Source organism: Patagioenas fasciata, chromosome 4, assembly GCF_037038585.1.
Source record: "Patagioenas fasciata isolate bPatFas1 chromosome 4, bPatFas1.hap1, whole genome shotgun sequence".
Taxonomy (NCBI): domain Eukaryota; kingdom Metazoa; phylum Chordata; class Aves; order Columbiformes; family Columbidae; genus Patagioenas; species Patagioenas fasciata.
Genome location: NC_092523.1, coordinates 2,245,044 through 2,262,619, shown reverse-complemented (window position 1 = coordinate 2,262,619; position 17,576 = coordinate 2,245,044). Strand labels below are relative to the sequence as shown.

The 17,576-nt window shown below is 47.3% G+C and overlaps 1 protein-coding gene across 2 annotated transcripts in view; it reads left to right on the top strand.

The window, feature by feature from the left end:
* SFXN5 (sideroflexin 5) overlaps positions 1 to 17,576 on the top strand; it is a 97,048-nt gene that overhangs the window by 49,607 nt on the left and 29,865 nt on the right. For both annotated transcript variants that reach the window (XM_065836714.2, XM_071808433.1), the window contains exons 10-12: positions 9,414 to 9,504; positions 13,987 to 14,102; positions 16,513 to 16,598. In XM_065836714.2, the coding sequence (XP_065692786.2) occupies positions 9,414 to 9,504; positions 13,987 to 14,102; positions 16,513 to 16,598 (293 nt within the window). The remainder of the gene's footprint in view (positions 1 to 9,413; positions 9,505 to 13,986; positions 14,103 to 16,512; positions 16,599 to 17,576) is intronic.

Sequence of the window (17,576 nt, the reverse complement as noted above, 5' to 3'; positions counted from 1 at the left end):
TAGGGAAACCCTTTCCAGCAGATGCATGCACAGACTCTTGCTCTCTGCTAATTTTGTCACGCTTTTAAAAGGTTAAAAAATGTAATCAAACCCAATGTGATTGTTAATAACTATTTTATATGTATTTTATAAGTAGGTTTCTTAGTTTTGGGTGCAAACTCGATTTGCTGATCCTTTTTGCATCTCTTTGGTGCTCTGGTCTTTTACTATAGACTTCAGTTTGAGGGCAGGAGTGATTTTTGTGGCTGCAATTAAGCACCTGCACATTAAATGAGATGCAGGCAAAGGCTGTGAGCAGCCGCTCTTTGGTTTGTCCCCACGAGTTGTTGGGTTTGTCCCCATGAGTTGTTGGGTTTGTCCCCATGAGTTGTTGGGTTTGTCCCCACATTCTCCTTGAAGCACCTCAGAGGGGTTGTTGCTGTTGGTCCTTTGTATCAGAGCTTTATACAATCAGGATTTTAATTTCCACCGTCGCAGCTTCACATTCTGCCAAGACCAGCTCCAAATCTTACTCCTTGCAACATGGTTGGGCTCGGTGGTCTTGAGGGTCTCTTCCAACCGCGATGTTCTGGTTCGATGATACTGGAGACTGTATGTAGACTCTCCAACGGGTTTCTCTCTTCTGCTGCTGTCATTTGGCTGCGTTTCTGATGTCTCCCCATAAGCAGCGTCTTGTCTCTCGGCTTGGTGCCCAGGTCTTTAGCTCCTCGTCCATCTGTTGTCCACTCTGTGTCCCCTGGCGGTGCCGCGTCCATCGGTGCTGCTGGCATCGTCCTCTCCTCTTGGCAGGACGGGCTCTAATTAGCCCGCAGCAAGCCTGGCAGGCGGCCGGAGCGCATTTTATTAACATATATAATATATAAATGCTATAATATATGTAGAGGTGTATGTAACTTAACCAGGGATGGTGTAGAGACGATAGCACTGAGCTTCCCCTTGTCATGGGGGTTTGATTCTCCCCCCATGAAAGGGGAAGCAAAACCATGTGTGAGATCAAGCGCCTCTGAAGTGGAGGAACAGTGGGGTTCGCCCCAATTAATGAAGTTTCCTTCCTTCCCCTTGCAAATATACCGGAGTTTGTAACTTCTAATGAGGTTTTTATTAAGTGCAACTTTGGGATTGATGGTCTTGTCAGTACAGAGGCAAATAAATACGTTGCTCTCACTTAGCAACCTGAGCTAAATTCTGACAAAAGTAGGTGTTTTGTCTTCTTTTGTGTAAAAAGGAGAGAGATGCAATGTCATGTAACCATGGCTGCCAGCCAGGCTGGGTATTTTGGAGTGATTTATACACTTCAAATGTACCTGCCCAGGATATGAACCTTTCTATTTGACTTACCTTACTGGGTAAAAACTGGTAAAAATCAGGCCATTAATTAATGCCGTTAATAATTTGGTGCTGTCAGCTACTAATGACTCACCTGGGAGTCGCCGCTGGGGTACAAGAGGGTGTTTAAAGTGTCTTTTCACAGACAGATCCGGGTCTTCTCATTTTAAAAGTGCCTCCTCGCCTCCTGACCCCAAATCCTGACTTGGGATGAGCCAGCGGAGGTTTGGAACCAGTTCCAATGCGGTTTAGTGAGGCTCTGGCTTAGCGTGTGGTGCGCACCTGGTGCTTTCACAAAGTGTGAAAGTACACGGAGTTAAACTTGAATATGTATAAAAACAAACGAGGCTAAAACTGGAGACAAACAAGACAGTTGTTAATGACCTGATCTTGTTTGGTATTTTTTTTCATTGCAAAAAGGCAAGGGAAATAACCCCATCCCTGCTAGTCTGGGGCTTTGTACAGATCAGTTTTAGTGCCCCTGACACTGTTGTTTATGGGTTTGATAGGTTTTTTTTGCAACAAACTGCTGCAGCAGTTTTTTGGGGGGGATATGTTGGGTCTATTTGACTGCTTCTCACCCCTCTTGTCCTCCCAGTGGCCGTGCAGAGATGGAGCGTGCAGGAAGTTCTTGGCTTGGGGTGAAGAAAAAGATGGGTTGGGTGAGTCTGTGGTTGCAACCAGCTGAGCCGAGGTGGAGGTTTGGCCCTCCAGCCGCTCCTGCCAACCTGTCCACCCAGGGCTTGTGTCTCCACCAGCGCACAGCAGGAGTCTGAAGGAGAAACCAGCAACAGCCTCAGCACAGGACACACGTGGAGCTGCTGGAGAGGGGCCAGAGGAGCCACAGGAATGACCCGAGGCTGGAACAGCTCTGCTGGGAGGACGGGCTGAGAGAGTTGGGGTGTTCAGCTGGAGAAGCTCTGGGAAGACCTTAGTGCACCTTTCAGTGCTTAAAAGGGGCTGATAAGAAAGATAGGGAGAGACTTTTGAGCAGGGCCTGTTGTGATAGGACAAGGGGTGATGGTTTTAAACTAAAGGAAGGAGATTCAGGCTGGACATGAGGAAGAAATTGTTGCCCTGAGGATGGTGAGAGCCTGGCCCAGGTTGGGCAGAGAGGTGGTGGATGAAGCATCCCTGGAGACATCCCAGGCCAGGCTGGACGGGGCTCTGAGCAACCTGAGCTGGTGAAGATGTCCCTGCTCATGGCAGGGGTGGCACTGGATGACCCTTAAAGGTCCCTTCAACCCAAACTGTTCTATGGTTCTGTAACAATGCAGGAACCTCCACCACACTCTGTGGGATCCCTGCAGATCCTTGGGGTGCCCCAGGCAGTTCAGGCTCCGCTCTGGGCTCTGTTCTACGGTTGGGAAATCAAAACAGAAGCAACGTGACTTGGTGTCGGGACCAATGTAGGAAGCTCTTCAGAGCAGAAACTCAAACCTGACGCTCCAGGACTCAAACTGCTGCTCTCACCGTGGGGAATCTCCCCGCTCCAATGCATGTTTCTTCTGAAGTCGTCTTGGGGCAACTTGCTCCTGTGCAGAAGCCTTGGTGATGTTCTTTCCAAGAAAATACAGCTTTTTGGGGACTCCTGTAGTTACTGTTGGGTTTCTGCAGAGCTGCTGAATTCTCGAAACACTCTAATTTGTCTTTGAGATTTTAGGTTGTATTCCCACCAGGTTCATAGGTTATAATTGGTGCAGAAATCTCAGCCGCAGTCAGAACTGGTCGAGCACAGAGGTTACACGAAAATTATAACGCCTAAATTTTATATTTAGCTGGATCAGGAATACAAAGAAGTTGCGTAGGAGTCTAATCAGCAAAGCTCAGTGTGGGTCTGAGAGATCAGATTAAACGAGAGGCTGCTTCTGGACATATGGACACTGCAAAAATGATGTTTTTAAACAAGCTGTGTAGCACTTTCCAAAATCAAAATGCGCTTTGTCTTGAAAACTTCCCTTACAAGCCAAGACATTCTTATTTTTCTTCTCCGAAGGGAGCTGAGAGGTGAAGATTGTTCAAGCCTGAGGTTATCACTGCGAAATAACATTAACGTTGTAATGGTTGCGTCACAGCGGCTTTGGCAAGGCCCGGCTCCCACAGCTCAGCAAACTGCCCCTGATACCGCTTACAAGGGACATGTGTGCTCTGACACGCAGCTTTAAACATCTTCTCACACCGGGGAGTGAGAATAATAAAAAGTTACATTTACAACTTAGTCCTTTAAAAAAAAAAAGCCAAGTGATGCTTGAGGGTGTCAAACCAAAGTTAGGAGGAGAATCTAAGAACTTTAATTAGATGAATTTGAGTTGTGCTGGCTCATTACACTTATAAAAATAATGAGTGATAAAGAACCAGGATATTGATATATTTTTTCCCCGTGTTCAGGAAGGACAGGAGCTTGTTGGACCAAGGTTTTAGTCTTGACTGTGATGCAGGGAGAGCATCCTCGGAGGCAGCGACCGGTTCCTTCCCACACCATCGGTGCCACCAACCTGGGGTTGTTCCTCCTTCCCCGCTCCCATCGCACACTTAACTCGCACACACACCATTTCTCACTCTCCTCTCCAGGTGCAGGTGCCCCTGTGGATTTTTCTAATCCCAGCTCTTTCTTCCCGATAATTGTCTGTGAGCCGCGCGGAGCGGCTGCATTGACAGCCTGTGAATTTGGTGTGATGCCCGTAAATCAGCTCGTGAGGTGGCGCGGGAGGCCACCCACTGCCCGCGGGACTCGCCACCGCTTGGGGACATCAAGGGACGCTGAGAAGCTGGAGAAAGTCGGTGCAGAGCAGGAGGAGGCATGGGGGGGATGGAGCACGGCGGGCGCTGCCACGGAGGTGAAACGTTATGGGGAGCTGGTAGCAGGAGGAAAATCACGGTAGATTGGAAGAGCTGATGATACAGTTGTGTTGGGGGCGTAGAGATTTTAAAGGAAGTGGCGCTTGGGGAGGGAGAGGATTCTGCCCATTGTGTCAGACCCACCAGTCCAGCTCTGGGTCCTCAGCACAGGACACACATGGAGAGGGGCCAGAGGAGCCCCAGGAATGATCCAAGGCTGGAACAGCTCTGCTGGGAGGACAGGCTGGGAGAATTGGGGTGTTCAGCTGGAGAAGAGAAGCTCCTGGGAGACCGTAGTGCACCTTTCAGTGCTTAAAAGGGGCTGATAAGAAAGATGGGGAGAGACTTTTGAGCAGGCCCTGTTGTGATAGGACAAGGGGTAATGGTTTTAAACTAAAGGAGGGAGATTCAGGCTGGGCATGAGGAAGAAATTGTTGACCCTGAGGGTGGTGAGAGCCTGGCCCAGGTTGGGCAGAGAGGTGGTGGATGAACCATCCCTGGAGACATCCCAGGCCAGGCTGGACGGGGCTCTGAGCAACCTGAGCTGGTGAGGATGTCCCTGCTCATGGCAGAGGTTGGATTAGATGAGCTGGGAAGGTCCCTTCAACCCAAACTGTCCTATGATTCTATACCTTTCCTGCAATTTTGCATTTTTTCAAGACTGCACCATTTTCCTCCATTGAAGCATCCAACTGTGGGGCTCCTGGGGTCATCCCTTCTGCAGTCATCTTGGGTAGGACTCAAGGTTCCTCCTTTCCTTACTCTTACTCCTCTCCTCTGCCTTCTCCACTCGGATCGTTAGTGTTTCCCATCCCTTATACTCCTCCATTCTGTTCTCCTTGACTTGGTAAAGCTCCAGTTGGTAAACAGCCCAGTTTTCCATCTCTCTGCCTCCACCTTCACCTCTCAGCCTTAATGAATGATTTTTTTCCTTCCTTCTCCTAATGCTCTTTTCTTCAGTTCGGCTGCATGTTACTCATCAGATCCAATTAGTGTTCTTATTCAGGAATCTGGTGATCCAAGGGCTGAAGGAGAAGCTGCTTTGGAGCCAGTCCCTCCATCCAAGTTGACTTTCTAGGTCACTTGGAGCAGCCACCTACAGGTGGTCCAGGTTGTCCCAGTGCTTCTGGAACCTGGGAAAGCCAAATCCCTTAAATCAGTGGAGATCCCACCAACGCAATTAATGAAGTCTGGAGAGCTGCTCAGCGACATTTAGGTGGCATCATCTACCAACCAATGTCCACCTTGCTTGCTGGACTCTTAATATTCCTTTATTTTATTAAATGTTCCCTCTCAAAATTAAGTGAAATAACTTCTTGAGCTGCTGATGTATTTACTGCTCTAGAACTGGTTTAGGAGGTGTAGGCTTACACTTCATCAAACGTCAGTCGTTGCCAACTTCAGGCATTCACAAGCCATCTCTCAGGCTTCAAAAATGTTCATAGTCATAAAGGAAATAAATAATAAAGCAGGTTTTTTAAAAAAAATCCTATGCTTTTCAAATTCATGTCTTGGTGGACATGAGGTCGGAAAAGGAAACAGAAATCTTGGTTTATTATTACAGAGTCGCTCAGTGACAGCGTCTGAGGTTGCGACTTCAAGTCCGGCAACGCCGCAAACTCCGTCCTTCTGCTGAGATAACGTTGTTGATGCTGAAAACAAAAACCGGTAGCAAAATAAATAGCAGGAATTCTCGGCACTTGCAGAAGAGGAAGGGAGGAAGGGCAGAGTGCTGCCGGAGGCGTTGCAGGGCCCCGGGTGACGTTGGACCCGGTTTCGTGTTGCGGAACAGGAGCGGTTGTGGTGTCGTGTGTCCCCCATGCCCAGCTGGTCGGGACGTTGTCAACCAGATCAAAGACGAGAGGAAATGGCCTCAAGTTGCGCCGGGGAGGTTGAGGTTGGATGTGGGGAACAATTTCTTCCCCAAAGGGTTGTGGGGCATTGGAACAGGCTGCCCAGGGCAGTGCTGGAGTCACCATCCCTGGAGGGTTGGACAGACGGACATGAGGTTCTCAGGACATGGGACAATGCCAGGAGTGGGTTATGGTTGGACTTGATGATCTTGAGGGTCTTTTCCAACCAAAATGGTTCCATGACTCTATTATAAGGAAGTGCTCTGGGGAAAGAAACCTTAAAAAACAGGCAATATGGAAAAGCTGGATTTGTCCCCTGATCCCAAAGCAGTAAGTTCTGCACTGAAACCAGTACTGCAAATCCATGCCCAGAGCTGCTGGCTGCATGGAGGAGCACTTGTCTTGCTTGAGTTGAGATGTCACCAGCACAAACATCTTCATCCCCGGACTTCTTTGATAGTCAGCAGGGATGAATAGGCACCCTTGGGGGTGTTTCACATGAGCACCCACAAATGTCTGTCTTGGGAAGAGAACAAAACCCCTTAACCAGGCTCATTTCTCCGCACTGGGCTACAACGGGAGCCCATCTGGAGGCAGCACGTTGGGTGTGATGAATGCCGCCCGACTCTCGGTGACGTGTTTGTGCAGCGCCAGCGTTGTGCAGCCCAGATCTGACTCAAGCTGTAGGCAGGGGGAAGAGAATAATAACACTGTTCCTGTGCTTGTTTTCGTAGGGATGGATTTGCCTCCATAGTCAGTGTTCTTTGGGCAACCCCCGGGGATTAAACTCATTAAGTTCTCCTTTGCGATGGCCCTTTTGCTGAGGTTGAGTGGTCCCCGCTCATTGTCGGATGCTCTCCTCGGCTTGTTTACCCTCATCCCACATCATGACCTGCGGGAAAGAGTTCACAGATCGGCCGAAGCAATTTCCAAACTGTAAAAAAACAAAACCTCATTAGTTGCCGAAATCTAGTCCTCGCGTTGGGAATTTGGGAGATTGGATTTAAATCTACAGCAACATTTAATTTCATATTCACAGCGGGGTGGTTGCTGTAAGTGGAGGAGCGAGTTCAGCTACGGCACCAAATTGAATCTGGAAGTAAAATGCTTTTATTACCACTGGCCTCACAGCGGTGTCTCTCCCGGGCTCATCTTTTCTGTTTCAAAAGCTGCTGCTCTTCCACTTCACAGTCAAATCCTTCCATCAAACCTATGGGCAGAGGCTGCAAACCCAACAGAATTTATCATGTACTCAGATGAACTTTATCCAGGCTATAAATACCCAAACCCATGGGGCAGTACCAACAAAGCCAGGCTTAAGACTGTCTTACCGTTAGTCTTAAAGCCACTCATTTTAGTTTCTGGAAGTGTTCAGATTTTGCAAATACTTGGAAAATGTGAAAAAATAATACATCATTCAGTCATTTTTGACGGGGAAGAAGACGAAGATGAAACCCTCGTTCTTGCCTAGACTAAGAAGAACCACTGTGGCTCGCTTAGGCTCAGCTCTAGAGTTGCGGTAGCTGAGGAGAGGAGGGACGGTTCCTGACGGGGGTCCTGGTGGGACCTTCGTGGGGCTCAGGAAACGCTCCGGGGGGTTGAGAACCAGCGCTCTGCTTCTCAGCACCGTCCTCCGAGCCTCCAAAGAGACGAGATGCACTGCGGGTGCATGTATAATGTAGCAGCTTGCAAAATATGTTCTCCCATGCTTTTCTTTATTTCTTTTCCTTTTTTTTTTTTTAATCCCCCAAATCACTATTTGCTGGCAGGTTTTTGGCTTTGGGTGATTTTTGTTTTTAAATTTTACTGCATTTTTGGCTGGAAACTTTTTGGCCAGGCGTTGCTAAAGACTTGCGTTTTCGGCCGAAAATTCCCGGTTGGGTTTTGTTTGCGCATTTGGGTTTGGTTTAGGTTTTTTTTTGGATGGAAAAGAGAAAATATTCTGGTGGAGAGTACATCTGAAGACAGAAATCACTCCCTGCAAATAGGTTTGTTTAATTAGTAACCCCGCTTCTGTTTGAAACACATTTTGGATGGAAAATCTCCGAGTATCGCTACTACCCAACCACGCTGAGGCTGAGGAGGCAGCAACTTTCTTCTGTGCTGTTTCTATTAACATACGCAATGACTTAGATCGCTGTAAAACCACCGAGAGCTCTGGATTATTCAAGCGTTGGAGGAGGCAACAAAAAAAAGCGATTCATGGTTATAACAAACTGCTTGCTTTCTCTTTTTTTTCTGTTAATAGCTCCTTTATAACCCAAATGTTTGCATTGGAGTGGGGTAGTGTAGTTAGCACAGGCTGGAGGGGGAATTAATTGTGGTGGGCCAATCACCACCACTGATGTTTGGCTTTTCCCAGCGGGGTTAGGACTTGCAGCCCCAAATATTTTGTGCTGGGTGGGGAAAATGCCAGTGAACTGAATAAAAATGCAGCTGGGGGCATTTCCAGAAGGACTGAACGGTGTTGTGGTGGTTTCTAGCTTGTCTTTTAGCTGGAAAGGGTTTAAACTCAATGCTTGGACTCAACCTAACTGTTGGGTTCAACTCAGTGGTTGGTTTCAACCCTCCTGTTAAATCCAGTGTTTGGGTTCAAACTCAGTGATTGCGTTCAGCACTTCATTCAAGCCCAAGGGTTGGGTTCAGTCCTTCCTTTGAACCCAATGATTGAGTTCAACTCAATGATTGGGTTCAACCCTTCATTTAAACCCAATGGTCAGCTTCAACCCTTAATTTAAACCCAGTGGTTGGGTTCAACTCAATGGTGGGGTTCAGTCCTTCATTTAAATCCAATGGTCAGGTTCAACCTTTCATTTAAACCCAACAGTTGGGTTCAGCCCTTCATTTAAGCCCAATGATTGGGTTCAGCCCTTCATTTAAACCCAACAGTTGGGTCCAACTCGACAGTTGGGTTCAACCCTTCATTTAAACCCAATGGTTGTGTTCACCTCAACGGTTGGGTTCAGCCCTTCATTTAAACCCAACAGTTGGATTCAACTCAACAGTTGGATTCAGCCTTTCACTTAAACCCAACAGTTGGATTCAACTCAACAGTTGGATTCAGCCTTTCATTTAAGCCCAACAGTTGGGTTCAACTCAATGGTTGGGTTCAACCCTTCACTTAAACCCAATGGGTTTAACCCTTCCTTTAAACCCCGTGTTTGGGTTCAATGCAATGGTTGGGTTCGACTCTTCAGTGAATAAAGGGTTGAACCCAACACAGCTAAACCCTGCGGTGTGTGTGTGGGTTTAGTTCTCATACTCTTCTGTGTGGGGAGGGACCCCGATCCGTCCCCCTGCAGAGCTCTGCTGCTGTCTGCAAGCTGTGGCATCTGCTCCTTGTAGCTAAATGTTTCTGCCTCTCTGTTTTGTGTTTCGTTTGTTTTCTATTCAAAGGTGGGCCTTAATGTTCTGGTTCAGAGAGCGAACAAGTTTACTCCCGCCACTCGTCTCCTGATCCAGAGGTTTGTGCCATTCCCCGCAGTCGGTAAGAAATGGTGTCTTTTCTCTATATTCAAAGTGTTGGCTGTAAAGCTATGGGTGGGTAAAAGCCACCGGGATGGACACCCAACTCCTGCCTTCTTGATTTACACCATCAGTACCACCTCCCCTCGGTGGCAGGGCCCTGAGTTGATGCAGAATGCGACACGATGGTGCAAAGCAACATTTTGGCAGGAAAACGATGCAAAGCTGCCGGCGGAGGCAGCTCATGAAGCTTTATCAAGCTCTCAAGTGGTTTAGAAAATGATCGTCGCTATCTGGTCCTCGACCATCTAAATTCGAGAGCGTTTAATTTGCAAGATCCGGTTTGAATCACATCAGATCAAATCTTTGATGAAGCTGTAGCACTGGGGTTTATTTGCAATAAGTATGCAATGAAATGCCCCTGCTCTAAATATACAGATTTCTAGGAGCTGCTGATTAAAGAAAGACCCAAGCACGTGGAGAATTAAGGCTGCTGCTGGATGGGTGGAGCACAAAGTAAACCCTTCTGCAGTTCATCAGTGAACTGCTCGGTGTTTGAGGGAAGGGACACGCTGGCTCAGCCTTTGCTGAAGCCCCAGATTACAGCACTCAGCAGCCGATGAGTTATTTGAGCTGCGAAAAAATCACAGATTCACAAAATTCACCAGCAGCATTAGGGTAATTTTTTTATCTGAGCTTGTTTATTTATCAACATAGCGCAAAAATTGTCCAAGCATGGAAGAAAATAATAACCACATGAGTTTTGCTCACTGTCACAGGTCCCTTTTCAGCCGTGTTAATGCAAAACTTCCCTTTAAGCTTTTTCCTTCGCTGTGTGAGGGCTTCGCTCAAGGATGCTAAACCTGAGCCTCTTTACCTGTTGCTCCCAGTTTCGGTCTTTTTTATGAGCACTTTGGTTGTATATAGAGGATCCGTGGATGCTGATATTGTTTCCTGGATCTTTCCTGGAATATATTTTTAGAGTGTTTCAGCTTTCTTTGGATTTTTAGAACCAGGAGGGCACTAGAGGTGAGGCTGGGTTTGAGTTGGAGATGCACACAAGAAGTCTTTGCCACCGCGTTGATCTATTTTCATACCCAAGTGTAAGGAGAACGAGGTTACGCTCGTGTCGGCATTGATTGAGGTCCCATAATTAATTTGTTTAGCCTGTAATTAATTCTCTAGTTCTTATTTTGTTTGTGTAACTGTCATCCTTCATTATGTGCCAGGACATCAGGAATCCTCCCACTAATTGCTGTTTTGTGGTTTCGAAAGCTGCGAGTTATTGGTTTGCAGACCTGGGCAAACTGTTTAATTAAGATGCGTCTTCCCGTTGCTTTTCCTCAGCAAAAGGGCAGGATTTCACTTTTTCTATGTAAAAAGCCAGACACTGCTGCAAAGCTCTTGCTTCGCTACCATGAAGCAGTTTCCCCCAGGTCCTTCCTTGTGTCCCTCTCCCACCGACCTCAGCTGAGATGGTTGATAGCAACTGAAAAATTGGAGATAGGCATCAAAGCTGTGTGGTTTCTCATCCCAAGGGGTCATGAGAGATGGAGGTTTGGGGAAGTGCAGCTTCTGCTTGGGTGGAAGATGGCCAGAGTCCCTGCAGAGATGTCAATGAAGCCTTGAGAAGCTGAGGTGGGCACTGAGAAAGCCCTCAGAGATGCTCCACATGTTGTGTCTGTCTTCTCTAGGTCGTGTAGCCATTGTCTTTGCCCGATAAACTAAAGTATATCTGCAGAATTGCTGCCTGTAGGGCATAGTTAGCAAAACAGGTTGGGCAGAGAGGTGGTGGATGAACCATCCCTGGAGACATCCCAGGCCAGGCTGGACGGGGCTCTGAGCAACCTGAGCTGGTGAAGATGTCCCTGCTCATGGCAGAGGTGGCACTGGGGGGGCTTTGAAGGTCCCTTCAGCCAAAATTATTCTATGATATCCACACTGTCCAAAAAACCCTCCCCAGGCCTGGGGGACGGATCCAGCAAACGATCCTGCATGGAAGAGCTCATGCAAATGGCCAAGGTTCTGCCTACTCAGTGGCTTGCTTGATGTAAAATGGGTTTGTGCTCCGTGTTGGCCACCTCAGAGCATCGTCCAGGTGGTGAAGTTGTTCTCCGTGAAGGTTTTTAGTGCAGGAGAAGCGAAGGAGCACGTCAGCGCTGCTTTGTGGGGAGCCACAATTCCTGAATTTGAACAAGAAGGAGCTTGACCCTTTCTTGGAGATGCAGGTGGTGAAGGACATCAATGCCCAGGGTTATTGTGAAGAACCCAGTTTCCCCACTTCTTCCCAAGTGCTGGGTGTGGAAGGTGAGGGATGTTGCTGGTGATGTTGTGCTTTATACTGGAGATGTATATAGCTAAAAAACCCCACAGAAAACCCCCCAAAAACCCCAGAGGAGACATCTCAAACCTGATCTGCATGAAGTTAAAGCTGCTAGAAAGATCCCCATTGGAGGGAAGGGAGGTGATGAGGAGGATTTATTCCCTTGTTTGTTTTCCTTTTCTTGTGAGTGGGTTTAGAGTTGTTAAATGTGTTCAGCTGGTGCACAAGGGTGCGTTTGGGGTGTGAAGAGCTCCCTGGTTCACTAAAGATATTGATACAGACATTGAAGTAAGGTTGTGAATCGCTTCTGTATCTGAACCCAGTTCCCGCTACATCACTAAATGTTTGCACAGAAGTAGTTTCCAGCCTTTCTCATCACAATTTCATTCCAAATGCTGAAAATCAAATTGTCTACACATATATTTAGTTATTTCTCATTTCCCCCCTGTATTTGAGACCTCCGCAAAATCCAAGTTTACCCATCATTAGCAGCATTTTCCGCTTTCTTGGTGTTTTACTGGAACAGAACCGGGGCAGGTAAGACAGTCGCTTGTCTCAGATAAATGGGGTGGAGTCAGGTTTTGGGTTCAGGACCAGGTCAGTGAAGCCCTAAGAGGATCCAGAGACTTAGAGAAGCATCTTGGTGCGGTGGGAGCTTCATATCTGGACCTCCCATCTTGTGTCACCCTTGTGTCGGTGCATCCCGGCTTGGCCAGAGCATCTTCTATATGTTCAGTCTTGATGGAAATCTAAAAGGATGGGGCTAAAAAGTGTTAAAAAGGAAAAAGGGCTAAACTTGCTTTAAGCGAAACGCCTGTTTTCTTTTTTATCTTGGATTAGGGAGCTGCAGGGCTGTTAACACAGATATTTTGATAGATGGGAAGAGTGGTCCGGTAGTTTGAATATTAAAGAGAGAGACAGAGTGTGCGTGTGTGTATGTTCCTCTTATTCTCGAGTGTAAGGAGCATTTGTCACCACAAATCATCCCTGATTGCAGAGAGCTGCGTTCCTATAGGGCTCACCCACCCACCACCCTCAAAAAATTAGACATTTGTTATATGACATGAATTGAGATTAATTAGCGAATATTAACCCATCAAGCAGTGCAGAAGCACATTTTTGGAAGCCGTGGTACTTGCAGCAACAGCGGGTTTGTGTTAGTTCTGGTTGGAAAGTTTGCAAAAATAATGTAGGGGGGTTGCTGGAAAATGCCAATTTATCAAAACCCAAACTTTTCTAGGAATTAGCAGCTTTGCTTTGGAAAATAATCGGGAGGTGTCTGTGCCCTGGGGAGGAGCTGAATCTGGGGAGGATGTTCCTCAACCCCAACTCTTCACACGTTGCTTGAGGAGCAGAATTTGGGGTCACCTTGAAAGGTGCCACAGGCTGACCATAGAGCTGATATTTGGGAGATGTGCGTTTTAGGAGCCAGGGTCCTCCACTGCAATGCTGATTTGCGTCGCTGTTCGGAAAAATATTGTTAAAGCGAGGTGTCTAATAGAGAATAAGTGTGCAGAGCCGTTTTTCTGCTAAAACGTGAAATAAAGGCAAATAGTCAGCCGGAGCCCTACTGATGAGATACATGCCCATGAAAACAGCCCAACTTTGTCTTATTTGATTAAAAAAATATAACTCTGTCCTCTTGAGGAGCTCAGATCTAAGCTGTCCTTCATGGCTCAGAGCAATCCCCTGCGGTGTGTTTCCATCATACCTGCTAAAATCCGTTCTTCTGAGAAGAGTCTGTCCGCTGGCTTAGTAAGGGGAGTTCAAACCAGCTCTGGGATGCCCCATCAGAAGAGGCCGCTGTCAATTGACAGTGCCTGGTTGGCCAAGACCAACTGGTAGCCCAGTGCAAGGACATATTTGACTTAGTAGATTAAAATATTGGGTCACCATGGGAGCTGGGGGCAGGGCCGAACACCAATATCTGGGAATACTGGTGTTTCGTTGCATCAATACCTTTCTGATTGTGGCAGCAGATCCTTTTGCAAGTGAAAGAAAATGATCTTGATTGTTTTCCTCCTCTTAAGAATCAAATCATTGTCTTGGCTTCTTGACTTGCAGAAACTTCTTGGCAGCTTGATGCAAGCGAAGCTGAAGGGCTGTCACGGCGAACAGAAGCTTCCCATTTGGGATTGACCGGGGCTGCCTCGCTAATCACGATGCTTTTCTCATCCTCAGCTAGTGCCAATATCTGCAACGTTGTCCTGATGAGGCACACAGAGCTGGAAGAAGGGATCGACGTTCTGGACAATAACGGCAACATCGTCGGCTCTTCCAGAATTGCTGCAAAGCACGTGCGTACCGGCGATGGTCCTGAGCTTGTACGCAAGGAATCCCACAGCCATAGGAATCCATGACTTGAAAGAGATAGAAATGAATGAGCTTTACCCATCATGCAGGAAGAACAAAGCGGTAAAACCTCATGCCCGCTTTGTGCCCACGTGTGCAGTCGTGTAGCCACAAAGCTGGTGGGCATGGGCTCGTGTCACGGTGGCAAACCCAGCGCCTGGCCCCGATGGTTTGGAAGGTTTTGACATGGGGGAGATCCTGTTCTACCCTGATGCTTTCACAGCCTTAGGATTTCTCTGGAAACTTGTAAGCAGTTCATGTTGAATATGAAGCAAAGCTAACTTACACCTTTTTCTAAATGAGGAAGACTTCATTTTGGAGCAGAGTAGCTTTTTAACCCTCGCCGTGTCAAAACCGCATTAACAATTGCCAACCGAAGCTTTGTGGGGGTAGCCAGATGTTTTATCCTCGCCCTAACACCTGTTTTTCTCCCTATAACCTTCTACTCTTTGCCATCTGCCTGCAATTATTCCCTTTTCTTCCCTTCTTACATGGTTTTGTCTCCTGAGCATCATCTGATTGTCTGAGGCGTGTTGTTTCCAAGTGGGCTTTAATCTGAAATGTAAAGCATGTACCGAAGCACACGCCCAGGCAGAGGAGTTAATAATATAAATGCTTGGCATTTCTCTCGCTCCTTCTGTCCAAGGCTCTTAAGGCACTTCGTAGACAGCAATTAATGTACAGATTTACAGTCCTCGGCAAGGAATGGGAGATCTCTAATATCTCTCCATATTGTTGTTTAACAAGGAGCTTTAAACAATCTGTTGAAGGGCTTGGAGACACTTACTGGGGCCAGGTTTCCTCAGTGGCTCCAGGACCCAGCTGCCCCTCTCCATCCTGATGGTCGAGGGGAAGAGAGACAACATAGAAAGTAAATATTAAAAGTGAAGGTACCATAAGTGTGTTTCAGGTGGTCTTTAAGCATCAAATTTGGGGCTGCTGTGAACTTCTGCTCAGCTGCCATCTAATCCCAGTGTTTTTTTCCTGAGTAGCTTAGTTTGGGGGTTTGTTGTGACTGGTTTGGCAGATCCTTTAGTGTTTGTTGCATATCTGCACCTCTCTGAGACGGTGTTCCAGGATCGAGTGCTCCCAAGCCTGGCCATAGGCATAAATTTCAGCATTTCCATCCAAAATCTTAAGTATCCTCTGCCTACATCTGCCAAAGCCCCGTGCATAGAATCGCAGAACAGTTTGTGTTGAAGGGACCTTCCCAGCTCCCCCAGTGCCACCCCTGCCATGACAGGGACATCTTCACCAGCTCAGGTTGCTCAGAGCCCCATCCAGCCTGGCCTGGGATGTCTCCAGGGATGGGAAATCTGGAAAACGATTCCTCCCTGGTAAGACGCCCCAGGAAGCAGCAAACAAAAGCAGCATGACATGTATAAGTTACCCTGAGATGAGACCTAGAGAAGATCCTCGGCACTCTAGCAAGATGTAAAACCAAGTCTGTGTCTCCATTTACCTCTTCCAAATACCATTGCCAGCACCCACCTAAGATGTCTCAAGCATTGCAACCACAGGGAGATTCAGGGTGGACATGAGGAAGAAATTGTTGTCCCTGAGGGTGGTGAGAGCCTGGCCCAGGTTGGGCAGAGAGGTGGTGGCTGAACCATCCCTGGAGACATCCCAGGCCAGGCTGGACGGGGCTCTGAGCAACCTGAGCTGGTGAAGATGTCCCTGCTCATGGCAGGGGTGGCACTGGGGGTGCTGGGAAGGTCCCTTCAACCCAAAGCATGTGATGATTCCATGAAAGCCCCAGTGGACCGACAACCACAGCTCACAGTTGAGCATCTTCCTGGAAGAGAGGAGCCCTGTGTGTTAACGCTTTGCAATAAACCACCAGTGATTAAAAGACAATAGGAAATCTTGGAGCAGGCAATAAGGTTCTGTGTTCCCCCAGCACGTAATTGCAATTGAAATGCAGTTAAGGGAGGAAGGGTTGAAGGTGCTGCTCAGCCCATACTGAGATATTGCACCTTACAGCATCCTCCAGGCAGCTGTTTTGCCTCTTATTCTCCCCCCAGGCAGCACAAACAGGTTTGTGTAGGAATATGCCAAGCACTTCTGGTCACACAAAGTGACATCAGGGAAGTTATTAAGCATCTCTGTTTTTCCCAGTGGCTTTGCGACCAAGCACGGGCTCCAGCCCATCGTTTCTAGCAATAACAGAGCAAAAACGGGTTGTGTACAAATAGCAAAGCTGGAAGCGTGTGTTGGTATATTCGTTCACAAATACACCGCCAGAAAGGGCAGCCAAACCATTTCTGTGCCCACACCTTGGTTGCTCAGTGCAGGTACCCAAGATTTGGGTTTAAATGTCTTGGGTTTATTTGTTTGGTTTCTTTTTCTTTGCAGGCACTGCTAGAAACAGCCCTGACGAGAGTGGTCCTGCCAATGCCTATACTGGTTCTACCTCCAATTATTATGTCCATACTGGAAAAGTAAGTGTTGGTGATACGGGTGGGGAGGCTTTTCAAGGGGAAGGGACAAAAGATGCTCAGGAGATGTTATTCCTTGCTGTTTCTTAGCATTGGTCCATCAAAGACTTTTTAATGCTTATCAAAGTGTTCGCTTTCCAGCATTTTTGACCATCATTGTAGGCTCTTAAAGTGCTAATCAATGTTGTTATTTTAAATCATCTTTCTGAAACCCCAGCAGTGTGAATAACCCTATTCTGTGTGCTCAGGGTGAGCCAAAACTTTCTGAATTCACTTGAAAAATGTCCGTATTTTTTTGATTCCCCATTTATAGCAAATATTACAGCTGCCACGTGGGCTCAGACCGAAGTTCTCAGCCAGGGATGGGGAGCGCAGGGACTCCTTGGTGCCACATCCAGGCACCTTGGCCACTGTTGGACTTGCTTCCACCACTCGTTTGTACTTTCTTTCAAGAATATCCTGTGGCTTGGACTTCCCCAGGATATATATTATAATATATATATATATAATATATATATAATATATTCTTCATGTGTTCTGCAGACATTTGCTTTCCATGACTATTTAAGCCCAAATATCTCTGTGCATATGTCTCTGTGGAGCATCAGAGTGGGCAGGAAAGGGCAGGGTTATTTAATGTCTAATTATCTCCTATTAGAGCTATAATAGCAAAAAAAGCGCCCCAAATTGCCTTGTTCATTGGCCATTCTCCCACCTTGCTTTCCAGCACCTCCACTTTTTGTCCCATGAGCCTGTTTGGAGCTGTTGGTGCCTGTGGCTCCTCAGGACACCCATCAGCATCTCCTTGGGTGTGAATGATCCGTGGGGTGGGGATCACCTTGACAGGCTGATGAATGCACTGAAAGATGAGGATGCTAAAGGACTTGCCACCTTTGTCCAAGCTGGAAGCGCCCTTTACACAAATCTGTTGATAATGACTGCTCTAAAGCACTCCACTGACAAAGTAAATAGCAATTAGTA